General features: G+C 39.9%; 2 protein-coding genes across 8 annotated transcripts in view; both read left to right on the top strand.

Annotated features, from left to right (window-relative positions):
- Positions 1-1,644: 1,644 nt before the first annotated feature.
- Positions 1,645-6,030, top strand: LOC131971098 (nucleoredoxin-like protein 1). Its single transcript, XM_059332401.1, has 4 exons — positions 1,645-1,829; positions 3,010-3,287; positions 3,622-3,711; positions 3,843-6,030. Exons 2-4 carry the CDS (start codon positions 3,052-3,054, stop codon positions 4,180-4,182), a joined length of 666 nt encoding a protein of 221 aa, XP_059188384.1. The 5' UTR covers positions 1,645-1,829; positions 3,010-3,051; the 3' UTR covers positions 4,183-6,030.
- A 1,422-nt stretch (positions 6,031-7,452) lies between these two features.
- The window catches only part of LOC131973746 (adhesion G protein-coupled receptor L1-like), an 85,611-nt gene continuing 78,863 nt past the window's right edge, over positions 7,453-14,200 (top strand). For 6 of the 7 annotated variants that reach the window (XR_009394586.1, XM_059335848.1, XM_059335840.1 and 3 more), the window contains exon 1: positions 7,453-7,487. The gene's annotated coding sequence lies outside the window, so the exon portion shown is untranslated. The remainder of the gene's footprint in view (positions 7,488-14,200) is intronic. The other variant, XM_059335856.1, reaches the window with a different exon arrangement.

Raw genomic sequence — 14,200 nt, 5'->3', positions numbered from 1 at the left:
ATACAGAATGTTTCATAACCAGTAGCTTTAACAGTGGATCAAACTACTCTGTGTATTGGGTATTGGGGGTTTTATGACTCGAGGTCATAAAACTGTGCAGCTCTTCTTTCAACCAGTTTAGCAAAGTGTTTTCTAGTAGCATCAGGCAGCTGTTTTTCACATATTTTTCTCATGAGTTGTTGAAATCCAAACAATCCGGAACTAAAAGGAGGGAGAATTTATGACTCGCATACATCAGGAGGCCAGAAACGCTTCAAATCACTTCAAATGGATGATGATGAATAATATGCTCTGTTGCTCACACATAAAGACTGTATAAAGGAAGTGGACGTCATCCATTGGTTGTGGACTTTGGTTTTAAAGCCTCAACTTTGGCTTTTTGGACTTTGGACCATCTTGTTTCTTGTTTTTTTTTAACCAGAAGTGACTATATTTCGATGAAAGGGTGGAGTTGGGGAGGAGGACACTAAGTTATGAGATAACACTTGCGCTACATGACAAGTTTGTTTGTTAACAAGGTGCAACCATAATTCAAAATGAACAGCTGACTCCAGCCGTCTTTTCATACAATCGTTCGCTGAATGAGACATTTTTAGGCAACCAAAGATGTTACAGCACTTTGAAAGGGTCAGAGTTCTAAGGTGAAAACACATAGTGCACCATGTCAACCACTTGTGAATTATAAGGTAGCCATGCTCTAAAACATAACTTGCTTTATCTATTTTACTATAAATGGGACCATAATTTGCTAAATGAACATCATGTTGGATTGAGGAAGACTTGAAAATAACGACTGGGAACATAAACACATTATGAGAATGTTTACTGAGACAATAAATCAAGTGAGAAGTAGGGTCATTTTCTCATAGACTTCTATACAATTGGATTTCTTTTTGTAACCAGCAGAGACACCCCCTGCTAGACATTAGGGGGAAAAAATGCATATTTAAGACACTGACGCATTTGTTTAACTTCTCAGGCCTGGAGGTTGCTGCTTGCTAGCACATGATAATGATAATACGCTAAAATAGGTTTTTGTGGTGTTTTTTACGACCCCCAAATGGCCAAAGAAGGAAAACATCAAGCCGGATTTAACCAAAATTAGGCGCTGGCGCCTGCTGGTGTTATATTGAAATCAATATTTTGTCAAACACTATGTGTATGTTATTCATTTTTAGCATTATTTTTGCCATGTTAATTATGGCTTGTCTCTTAAGTTATTTTTTTGTTATTAAATATTATATATATAATACAGTTGGTTAAATATAAGTTGTATTAATATCCAAAAACAATAAAGTCTGTATTCTGCTAACACAAACTGTGTGCATGTCTCTGCTGATATTGTGCTGTTCCCTGCAGAGTGAATCAGACTATCACCAACCACACTAACCAGATATTCCCTGTGGTTCTGCTCCTCCATTAGTTACTGAATAATAAAGGTCTCACTGTGGCTCACTTCATTAAGGTCTTTTTTATTTTTTCAAGCACGTCTCTCATTCTTTAATTTCTATGCTTTCCGGCTCAGTCCCTGCCTTCATACACACAATCTCTGAGAGCACTTCATGTCTCTTGTCCCTCTGTCACCTTGTCTTTCAATCCCTCCCTCGCAGACAGAGAAGGGGAGGTGGAGCGCAGAGACACAAAGAAAGAGGGGAGTGAGCAGCTACTGCCGTCAAGGTGAAGGAGACTCAGTCAATGAGTGAGCGTGATATAAACTGACAAACTGATTCGTACGACCCAGGAGGACTTGAAAAGGATGAAAAAAAATATTTAAAAGCTGTTTTCTTTTTGGATTTGCAGGCCTCAAGGGGAGATAATATTTGTGAGAGGTAAGCAACTGTGAGGATTATCCGATTTAACAGCAAGCAAGATGGGCTCATATGATTAATGGGCGGTTTGTAATTCTGACTGAGTGGAAACATACTGTATAATTTATAGGGCAGAGACATCCACTCACACAGTATGCAAGTCAGACCTTTGCCAAAACTTTCTCAAATATTCTGATGTGTGTTATGGTCAAGAGACAACAGGCCCTGGGCCCCACCACCTCTCCTACAGAAGAGCAACACACAGACTTTACAGTTGCTTCGCCTCTTTTTGTTGTTGTTTTGTCTCTCTTTGTCATCATTTAGTGTCTCTTTGTAGTTGCTTTTGTCTCTTTACAGTTGATGTACGTCTATTTGTAGTCACTGTATGTCTCCTTGTAGTTGCTTTGTGTTTTCTTGTAGTCTTTTTGTGTCTCTTTGTAGTTGCTTTTGTCTCTTTACAGTTGCTGTATGTCTCTTTGTAGTTGCTTTGTGATTTTTTGTAGTCTTTTTGTGTCTCTTTGTAATTGCTTTTGTCTCTTTATAGTCGCTGTATGTCTGTTTGTAGTTGCTTTGTCTTTATTTGTAGTCAATTAGTGTATCTTGTTGTTGTTTTGTGTCTGTTTGTAGTTGCTTTGTGTTTCTTTGTAGTCATATAGTGTCTTTGTTGTTGCGTTGTCTCTGTGGTTGCTTTGTGTCTCTTTGTAATCACTATGGGTCTCCTTATAGTCATTTATTGTGTCTTTGTAGTTGCTGTGTGTCTCTTTGTAGTCACTTAGTGTCTTTGTGGTTCTGTTGTGTCTAATTGTAGTGACTTTGTGTCCCTTTGTCTTCATTTTGAGAATCATTGTAGTTGTTTAACCCTGTTTCGTAGTCCTTGTGAGTCTTTCTGTAATCTCTGTATCTTTGCAGTTGGTTTGCAATGCTTTGAGTCTGTATAGTTTCTTTATGGTCATTTTGAGTCTCTTCTTGGTTGCTACCTATCTCTTTGATTGTCATTTTGGCGGAGCCCTGATACTTTGGACCCCCGGGTCTGTGGCCACTAGAACCATGAAAAAATCTATGGTGATGGTTGCTAGTCTGTACTTTCTTTATGTTTGGAGCTGATATGCAGCATGTGAAAACCCTCACAAGTATCTGTTTGATTTAAATTCCTTTCAATTCAATTCAATTCATATACATTCAACATACATTGGTTTAACAGGGAATTCAGCACTCTCAGTCCTTCCTGTTGTGACACTTCATCATGGTGGACCTGTTCGTTGACCGGGTGCTGGTGAAGAACAACAAGGACCAGGATGAGCAGGACACAGAACGAGAGATCGTCATGTGCCTGCAGAACCGCATCCTGATGCTCTTCTTTGCATCTGCTGCCTGTGAGAGCTGCCAGCAGTTTGCTCCCACGCTCAGCGACTTCTTTAAACGGTTGACAGATGAGTTTTATGTGGACCGCGCTGCTCAGCTTGTTCTCCTGTACATTAGGTATAACACACACAGAAACACACATTCAGGTGTTGAAACTTCATCATCCCACGTTTATTTCCCCAAATATTTTCAGCTAACCCAACCTAAACCTTTTTGTGTACAGGTACTGCAGCTGCATACAGCACATGTGTATGTAGCAAAATAGTATTTTCATACTCCTTCTCTTTCTCAGTAATTGCCTAGTTATATATTCCTACTTTTGTGAGAACAAAATGTCCTCATAAAGCAGGAATACACATACAAACCAACAGTTGGATAGGTTTTCCAGACTTGGAGTCTTGGATTCTGTCCATGCCAGCAACATGATCTTCCTTTTTCCTTCATCTATCAGTTTGGACGAGTCAGAGGAACAGCAAGAAAGCTTCCTTAAAGAGCTGCCCAAGAAGTGCCTGTTCCTGGCCTACGAGGACCCCTACAGGAGGTGTGTGGGTTTGGCCAGTTGGTTGTGTGCACAGCCTGCTGGTGGATGATTGCAATGTAAATATGCTTTGCTGTATAAATCCATTAGCTGTAAGCCAATGTGTGTTCCAGTGTGTGTGTGTATGTCGACAGGGAGCTGGAGGCCATGTTTAATGTGGAGGAGCTGCCCACAGTTGTGGTGCTGCGTCCCGACTGCTCCATCCTAAACCCGAACGCAGTGCAGGAGATACTCCGCCTGGGCCCAGACTGCTACCGCAACTGGCAGGAAGCAGCGGAGATCATCGACAGGAACTTCATGATCAACGAGGACTTTGAGGAGAAGTCGATGCGTAGCTTCAGTGACCCCGTGAGAAGACTCAAGTACAAGGTGGAGGATGAGAAGAAGAAAAAGAAGAAGAAAAAGGGCAGAGGGTGGGGCGGAGGTCGAGAGGAGGAGGTGGAGGTGGATGGAAACGATGGAGGAGGATGGTGACGGAGACGAAGAACAAGACTGTGGCTTTCTTTAAAAGTTGCCATAATCTGTAAATTAAAGCTGTGTCACAATGTTTCCTACTGATGCTGCCAATGGAAAACAGTCAGTATGCCACAAGAAGAAGTGTACATAATCTGAAAACTGGGAAGATTAATCTGATGCAGCTCTGCACTGTGTGGCAGGTTTTGATATTCATAAATCTGTTAAACATTGTGTTTTGGTTGGGGCCTATTAAAATGTTGATTTAGAGTTTAGTTTAGAGTGTTTAAGGCTTTTAGAACATTATGATGGAAGTAAATGATGACCATGCACAAATGATGTCTCTTACATTGTTACAGAAATGTTTAACATGTACCTTTTGTTACACAGATCTGGTGAGGAATTTAACTATTTTTACAGTCTCTCCAAAATTCCACACTAAGATAACACCATAGATAAATCCATGCTGGGATTTGGAATCAAAGGAGATGTTGATACAAAGGTTTTTTTTTTTGTTTTTTTTTTAGATTTCTGAATTTTGTGGCGAACACTTCTGTTCTGTCAACTACTGAGAAACCCACTTATTGTCAATATAGGGTAGCCATACATCATTAATGTCCCATCGCTCTGTTGTTTTCATGAAGCTGTGATTATCTTAGAGGTCACAAGAGGTTACAGTGAAATAGGCTGTTTAGAGAAAACCAGTGTGCAAAAATATTCAAGTGATATAAATAAAATAACACATTTGTACTCCATGAGAAAAACTGCATGGGATCAGCATAAAGTTGGCAGGCCATAGAACCAGTTTTCATTCAGATACCTTGAGGTCAGAAGTCAAGGGACCCCTTTGAAAATCGCGATGCTAATTTTTCCCTCGCCAAAATTTAGCCTTACTTTGGAGCTGCATAATTTTTGCCCCAAACTACATTAGCAAAAAGTGGACATGGGTGTGTCTGAACAGTTTTAATACAGAAAGGCTATCTTGAGGTTAGGGGTCAGTTTTTCCCTCGCCAAAATCTAGCCCAAATTTGGAGTGTATTTAACGCTGTTTCCTAACAAGCTAGAGAGTTGCTTTTCTATATCAGCGCCAAGTGTTGTCTTACTGCAAACATGCATGTTTGTGTGTTTGTGTGTGTGTGTGTGTGTGTGTGGATCTGCCAACAACCAATAAAAATCTATGTAAAACACTTTCTAAAGGGAGACTGAATACTGCAAATCAGTGCTGACCTCAGCTTAGAATTGGCCGTCTTTAATGTCTTTAAAAGCTGCCAAGTATACAGTCAAGCCAATGTTAGGTCTGTGCCAAGTCTTACCATTACGCTTGTTTCATTACACCCAGGAGATTATTCCAACCATTTCCCCATTTTCAACCACACAGCTCTGTAATGCAATGCACTTTTTTTTACATGATAATTTGCACCATCCAATCAAAACACATCATGCATAATCTGAAATCAATGAATTATTCAGCACCATTAAAATAATTTTGTTAGTGACTGTTGTGCTCTGAGTGTTTATGAAGTCTAGCTCCACTTTACAGGCTGCACAAGAAGCAATCAGAGCTATTCAAAGGCAGTCAAGTGACATTATGGAGAAACGGGCTATTCGGCATAATCAGTGATTTCCTGACATGACTCATCCTCTTTCATACTAAGGACTGTGTTTAGCCTTTGCACACTTCCCCGTACATGTAAACTGCATAAATGATGCTTTTATCCTATCAGTCAGGAGGACAAGAGGAAGACGGGAGATTTCTTGCATCCTCTATCCTCTGAGTGACCTGAGCCTTCATTATATGCTGCCATTAATCCTAAATTGCAAATACAAAAAAAGCAAGAGAGTGCTTTTCTTTTGCATTGTATAGGAGTAATAGCAGGAGCAGACGGGGTGCTTCTGCAGAGATAGATGATGAAGTCAGAATGTCATCAGGTGTCATCAGGTGTGACTGGTTGATGGGTAGGTGCTTTATAAATGGTGTTGACATGATGACTAATAGGTGCACTGTTAGAGACAGATTCACAAATAGGCATGGTAATGGAGTAGAAACTGAAAAACTGCAAATGCCTGTGCTTTCAGGGTGTGCGCAGGCTGCACAGCAAACACAATAGCTCCCCTTTCTTCATGTTCCTGTCATAGGAGAAATGCTAAACCTAAATCCGAGCTGGTCAAACCTGTAAAAAGAGACACAGCGGCCTAAATAAACATGAGCCGCTGTTTATTCCATATTCCTCCTCCTTTTGCCTACACAGCAGCTTATTGTTGCTCACTCAGACAAACCTTGGTAATATAGTCGAATCCCCCCCTCTCTCTCTGTCTCTGCACACATAAACACACAGGCACATGCACGTGCGCACACAAAAGCACACACGCGTTGCGCGCTCTCGAGTGCAGAACGCGCAACAAGCGGACCAGCGGATGGAGAGAGAGAGAGAGAGAGAGAGAGAGAGAGACACAAGAAGAAGAAGAAGAGAAGGACGGATGCAAGGCGAGGCCAGGAGCTGAAAACCTGATCTCTCCTGCTTGTCCAGCTGCTGTCTTTCTGTTTTTTTTTCTTATCACGGCATTATTTTATAGCACTGCCTTTTTTTTTTAAACAAAAAAATCCTGATACATCATCCCCCGTATCCGTCCTGATGTGGTGCTGCGCCCCATCACGATTCTTCAAGGATATGCAAAGCGACTGTCAGCACGTCGACGTTATTTTCCATTAAATGCAAGGATATAACATCATTGTCATCAACGATGACAAACGACGACCGGGCTCGGTGAGCTGTCGAAACCGAACGGAGTGAGACGGAGCGGCGCGGGTCCGTGCGTTAATTTGCGCCTAATTATTGTTTTCGCGTGTGATCGCGTTATTTTCTCCCCCGTCTCTCTCTCTCTCCTCTCATCCATCGGAGCTATAAGGCCTATAGCCCGAACCGTCTCTGGGCATGAAACCCGTGGGAATTATGATACCAACGTGACGCACAGTCACACAGCACAGCAGGGGAAGACATCGAGCCTCGACAGGACGGAGGGAGGGTGTGAGGTCCAGCAGAGCAGAGCCCTACACAGTACGCTGATCACAGGGGGAGGACGCCCAGTTGTTGTTAGGACACATCGCGCTAATGACTGCCGTATAGCCCAGCAGGTATCGCCCACCACCGCCACCATCTCCCCATTGAATATTTGATTTTTTTTTCATGCATCGGGCAGAGCGGAGCGCGAGAAAGGGAGGAGAGTACAGTGGGTGCACGAGGGCGCGGAGAGACGGGATGCGGGAGACGCAGTGAGCGAGGAGGAGGAGGAGGAGGAGGAGGAGGAGGGAAACCGGAGGATTGACGGTAAGATATGGATATAGGCTATGAGGATGCACCCCGCCCCTCCTCTCTCTATCTACCTCTCTTTCCCCCTCTCTCTCTCACGCGCACACACATGATCAATGCTTAAGAAGACAGCAGAGGTGTCCTGCCCCTTTGCTGCTGCTGCTGCTGCTGCTGCTACTGTCAGGGGCCATTTGATCACTGAGGGTCCTGATGTGCTGCTTCTGTTGCTGCTGCCTGTGTGCAGGGCCTCATACTGCTGGCTGCCATTAAAAGCTGGGTCAGTAGTATTGGAGTGCGAGGCATGGGTGCTGTGAAATATTCATTAGCTCCTCTGAGGCCTTGGAGGAGTGCAGGGAGAAAAGTGGCATAATGAGTCAGGGTGTCCCACGCTGGCCCACCGGAGGGGTCTGTCACCAGTGGGCTGAGTTATGTTCGTTCCTCTCATACACACATCACACACTCCTTCATTGCGGTGTCTGGTGTGCTGCAGTGGAAAGTGGTGTAAACATGCACGCACACACGCACACAAAGGGGTATAATAAGTGCAAGGTTTGTGTTGTGCAAGGAATAAGTGCAAGGAATGTTTGCTGGTTTTTGGTTTGCTGATTCACCACAGATGGGAACATGAGGAGAAAAGAGAAGAGAGTGAGTGAGAGTCCATTATCAATATTTCAGAGAGGGGATGAGAGGACTGGGTCAGTGGAGGAGGCCAGGCAGGAGAGTGCAGGAGAGTGTCCGTGAGGAGAAGAAAAAGAGAGAGATGCAGAGGAGAAAAGGAGACCAATAAAAGAGGAGGAAGGCTAAGGGGAGGCTGGATATCTGCTATGATTGTAACCTTGAGTGTGTGTGTGAAGGTAGAGCCAAAAGTGTGATTGATTTGAACTGATTTATATGTTAGCGAACACACATTTTAATGAGGTGACTCACCTAGTTGTGTGTGTGTGCGTGTGTGTGTGTGTGTTACATGGGAAAGAGGTAGCGAGGTTTGTTTCCAAGTAGGGATCATTTACATCAACCACTGAGGAGAAAAGAAAGCAAATTGATTTGCCTAAACCACTCAGACACGCACACATGCATGCACACAAACACACATTTGGGATGGATTTGACTTGTAAAACGCACTTTTCTGTTCGCACAGGTTCCTATCATGTCTCTGTGCATCCGTCACACACTCTGAGTCAGTCTGACTGGGCTGTGAGCGTGTTGTATGCAGGCCTGTTCAGAGCTGGGGGCGGATTTATTAGTGTAATATCAATATCCTGATATGAGGAGGCATCAGCTGGGATTTCACCTGAAACAGTATTGCAATGATTATTTTTCATTATTGATTCATGAAAAAAAAGCTTGACAACTGACAATGACTGTTTTGTCTATTAAACAAAAAAAAAAAATCATGAAAAAATGTTTCCCAGAGCGCAAAGTGACATCATGTTGCTTATATTGTAAAATAAATAAAAACTTCACGTTATATGAGGAAAAAGAAAAATCATATGACAAAGAAAAGCTGCAAATCCTCACAGTTTAGATGCAGCAGCCAGTACATTTTTTGCATTGTATGCTGTGTTATATAAATCTTTTTTTATTACTATTAACCAAAACCGATTGCAAAAGCGGCTTATTATCACAGAAACCTGAAACTATTTAATTTTAAGCAGGTGTGTGTACAATGTGTGTTAAAAAGAAATGAATAAGACAACTGTAAACCTCCCATTTAAACAAAATATATTAGGAGGGGAAAAGGAGCAAGTCCTTAAAAAAAGAAATCTCTCTTTAGAAATAACATATCTATATATAACATTATCATTATCACTGTGTGTGTGTGTGTGTGTGTGTGTGTGTGTGAGAGAGAGAGAGAGAGAGAGTCTGTCTGGTTATATTTGTTAAAATACTGTAGATAACCAAACATAGATGCTATGATAACAGTCAATTTTCATGCCATTGTACACAGTGAGACTGGTTTACCCCTTTAACCCCAGGGATCACTCATCAAAATAGCTGAAAATTAATTTTCAGTCAATCAACTAATTACTGTAATTCTGCTGCAGAGCTTATTGATGTGTTTTTCTGGGCTTGCTGGCATTATTAAATTTCAGTGACACAATAAGCAATAAGCTTATCAGACTGTTTTAGCGGAGAAAAATGAACTGTGATAACCATCATTCCCTATGTTTTTCTTTTAGGGCTTGTGAAATGGAGAAAATCAAATATCACACTATTTTTTTTACCAAATCCCTCGATAAAGATCCTGCAACGATATTCTCAGGTTGTCTCTTACAAAAATTTACTCAATGAGATTTTTGATAAATAATCATCAGTAATGTAGACAGGTCCAGAAAACAAGACATGATTTTCCTGTAAAGCAGCCTTTAAAACCCAACCACAGACAACACTTATACTAAGATGATATCTGGTCTCACATCAACATAGTGTTCATTTATACTCCTATCTTTCTCAAAATCATGTTTCCAAGAGCACAAATAATCAATTTTAAAAACGCTTTATGACTAAATGTAGATAAGTATCTCTTTGAATGTATTTTCAAGTAGGTTTTATGTGATATGGATCATTTTTCTATTACGGTATTTAAAAAAAAATCATGATATTGATTCAAATTGCTGTGTAGTAGGAACATGTAGAGTCATGGAATTCATTTTAATGCCTGGTACAACTAAAGGTACATTTGTTTGGACGAATATAATGATAACAACAAAAAATAGCTCATTAGAGTTTAATTTAAGAGCTGATATCCAGACATTTTCCATGGTTTTCTTGATAATAACCAAAATCACTACAAGAAAACCGTGGAAAATGTCTCAATATCAGCTCTTAAATTACCCTCTTATGAGCTATTTTCGTTGTTATCATTATATTTGTCCAAACAAATGTACCTTTAGTTGTACCAGGCTTTAAAATGAACAAGAAATTGAAGAAAACAAGGGTGGTCTAATAATTATTTCCATGACTGTATATCTGTAGGCCCTTGAAAGGTAAAAAAAAAAAAAAAGAACACACAATACAGAACTACAATAGCACATTACAAATGTTATGGAGGCAATACTATAGAGTTCAAGGTCAGTTTGGAGGCCACTGGCTCTCCGTCAGGTACGGAGGTGTAACATCTACGTTAGACTGTAACCAGCTGCGTTCAGTCAAAACACTGTGGTTTACAACTACCATGTAAACTGTAGGATGGCTACCATCTTGTAAACGTTATGACAGGATACACACATCATCTCAGGGTCTATATGGTCCCATTGACAGCTCCAGCCTGTTCTGCCGTCCTGCAAACAAAAGCTGCTGGATGCACTTGGCTCTGCTCTGTCACACCTCCGTCACTGATTCCAGAGGAATCAGATTTTTTCTAGCCATGACTTTTATTCACATCTCAGGATCACGGTCATGTTCTCCGTCTTGGTGCCACGTTGAAACAGCTCATACTATAGTAGCAGATTATGCTGACCACTGCTCTTAATACACATTTGGACTGTTAGCTTCGGTAAAACATTCGCATGTCATACTTCAATAGGATGATAGAGTCATTTACAATGCTGTTAGAGCAGAATCTCTCATGCACTGTGCTATATTCTCGAACTCTCCATGACATCAGGCAGCATCAAACGGCTCATACATTACTACAGCTGTAGATGTGTCATGTGTTTAACATTCTTTATGAATATTTAACCAATCCCAAGACATTTTGTTCCCGGTCACTTCACATATTGGAATTAACATTTTCCAGGAACTACAGAACATCTTTTCTACATTTTACTGCAGCATTTCTCTGCCGTTTTATTGTGGAAACCACAAGCCATGTGTGCTATGTTGAAAAGATTAATCACATTTTTTCTTTTTTCAAATGTGTCTCACAGTATCGTCATAATTAATAGCCCATATACAGCACATTATCATTGAAAGAGTTAACAGCAGCTGTAATTGTTACTCCTGTGTAGGGGTGATGTGTAATTTGCTGGTATAATGGGATATTTCCTTTTTTTCTGTAAAATCTTTTATTTAATCTTGTAACTGGATAAAATAAGAAGGAATATCTGTTTCCAGTAAATCCAATACTTTCACAAAGCAGATTTGCTCTTTGATTCTGCAGTGTTAGAGATGCACTTGCTTTGACAAGATCCTGTCTTAGCATAACTCTAGTTTAAGTGGTTGGAAACAGAATGGACGGTCTTTGTTCTGTGCAAAAAGGCATTGTGAAGTTCAGCTGAAGCGAGTACGAGACTTCAGCAGGCAACACAAAGAGATCATTTTGTACTTGGAAGTCAAATTCTGGAAGATAGTCACCTAATCGTTCGATCTGGATGTGAGGAAAGGTGTATGGAGCTTCTGCGTCGGTACACACCATACAGCACGAGGGCTGTGCATGCTTGAGACGTTTCAGTAGCTCAAATCAATCAAATCAAAATTACTTTATTTATCCCCGAGGGGAAATTCAGCTACTAAACTCATCCTGTAAATGTTAGCCAAAGCTACACTGCCAAAAAGGGGTGTCTAAAAACAAGATAAAAACACTCAATCTGAGGGAAATTACCTTGCTGCATGGACAGATATTTTCATTTGACAAGATTTCTTGAAAATAAGAATTTAACTCTTAAAAGAAGATAAATTATCTAACACTTCTGAATCTAAGTTTTTTTTTTATCTTGGTAAGAAACAAATAATTTGCATGTAAACTTAATTGAATCAATTTCGTATTGGTTAATATAGCATTTCATTCTTTGCATCTGATTCGGGTGCAGGATGCACTTAAATAAATACATAATGATTGTTATATACTGGGGAGCAAAAATCTGAAGATTTCATAATAAATGGTTCTGTACCCTATTGTCTCTATCGGTTTTCTGACATACTTTCATACTTTGATGGGTAAGGCTGTAAAACAGGTATTAAATTGAAATCCTTGTGGTGAAAATTCAATAAATTCATTATTTTCTTGTCTACAAAATGACAGAAAAATAGTGAAAAGGCCTGCTATAATTTCCCGAAGCCCAGAATGAAGTCTTAATTGTGATTAACAAACAGTCCCAAACCAAAAGATATTCATTTTACTGTCATGAACAACAAAGAAAAGCATCAAATCCTCACATCTGAAAGGATGAAACCAGCAAATATTGGTCACTGTTGCATAAAGAAAATTATAATTACTTGATGAATAAAGTAGATACTGATTATTTTTTGTCAATTGACGTGTGAAGTGCTGCAGTCCAAATCAACAACAGAGTCGTAATTATGAAAATCATAATATTTTTCTGAAAGCTCGGATACATAAAAGACTCGGCACTCGGCATTACGGAGTACCGGAAGAGCAAACACACATGGACGCCTCACATCAGCCAAAGCCACAGTGTGGCTGATCTGTTCTGCTTCATAATGTATGGTGATCAGGTGAAAACTAAAGCAGTGATAAATGATCAAACACTCCCTATTCTCATATACCCAGAAAGTGCTTATAGGGCACTAAAACACAGTGCGCTTTTAACTCAGAGAGCAAGTGCTGAGGGCAGGATTACAATCTTGATAAATATGTGAGGAAACTTATCAATGTTTAATCAACCTTCCTGCAGTCTTTAGAAGAGACTCAATTCTTTAGGTGAAGGAAAAACGACTTTACATGCAGAAGTGATGTAGGTACACACGTGTAGAATAGTACGGGATGGTTTTTGGCTTGTTTGGTGCTCCATATTGTAAATGCCAGTATCTACATGTGCATCTAAATACATTAGAATATGATGGAAAAGTCAATTTCCAGTAGTTCAAGTCAAATAGCCCCAACCAGGTATTTAGTCATATAGATGGACATACTTTTCAGAGGCCAACATTTCCATATTAAACATGCTTTTTAAAATTGGTCTTTTGTAATATAAACATTTTTTTGAGACACTGAATTTTAGGTCTTCATTAAATGTAAGCCATAATCATTATAATTAGAATAAATTAAATAAATTAAGACATGAAATGTTTCATTCTGTGTGTAATGGATGTACAGGTGCATCTCAATAAATTAGAATATCAGAGTAAAAAGTGGAAATAACACATTATATAGACCAATTACACACAGAATGAAACAGTTCATGTCTTCATTTATTTAATTTTCTTTATTTCTTTAATTATAATGAGTATGGTTTACATTTAATGAAGACCCAAAATTCAGTGTCTCAAAAAAATTCTAATATTACAAAAGACCAATTTTAAAAAGTATGTTTAATATGGAAATGTTGGCCTCTGAAAAGTATGTCCATCTATATGACTCAATACTTGGTTGGGGCTATTTGACTTGAACTACTGGAAGAGGACTTTTCCATCATATTCTAATGTATTGAGATGGACATATTATATACATGTATATAATGTGTTTGATTTGAATACTGACATAAATAAAGTTCTCTATGATATTCTAATTTATTGGGATGCACCTGTATATTTGTAGCTATGTGTGTGTTAGCATTACAGAGATCTTTTAGCAGAGGACTATATGTGAATACTGGTGGCTAACACCATAAAAAAAAACACTGGATGACTTTGAAAGTGACTTTAAAAAATAATCTGGCTATATCTGCAAGCAATTTACTCCCTTTCCTTCATACATTATAAAGGAGTGTCCGACATGGAGTGCGGGTCGTAATGCTCCGAGCGTCGCCTGTGTTTCCTGCCTGCAACAAGCGAATGATTGACAGAGGGCGACACCTCCATTCCCCAGAGTCACGCATCGACCAGACAAA

Source organism: Centropristis striata, chromosome 1 (assembly GCF_030273125.1).
Source record: "Centropristis striata isolate RG_2023a ecotype Rhode Island chromosome 1, C.striata_1.0, whole genome shotgun sequence".
Lineage (NCBI taxonomy): Eukaryota > Metazoa > Chordata > Actinopteri > Perciformes > Serranidae > Centropristis > Centropristis striata.
Note: the sequence above shows the minus strand (reverse complement) of the source record. Positions and strands in the feature narration are given on the sequence as shown.

Excerpts from the sequence above, each read along its gene's own strand:
- LOC131971098 (XM_059332401.1), top strand. The coding sequence starts at position 3,052 with ATGGTGGACCTGTTCGTTGACCGGGTGCTGGTGAAGAACAACAAGGAC. Across the intron at positions 3,288-3,621 it reads CTTGTTCTCCTGTACATTAG|TTTGGACGAGTCAGAGGAAC; the intron begins GTATAACACACA and ends TTCATCTATCAG. Across the intron at positions 3,712-3,842 it reads TACGAGGACCCCTACAGGAG|GGAGCTGGAGGCCATGTTTA; the intron begins GTGTGTGGGTTT and ends GTATGTCGACAG.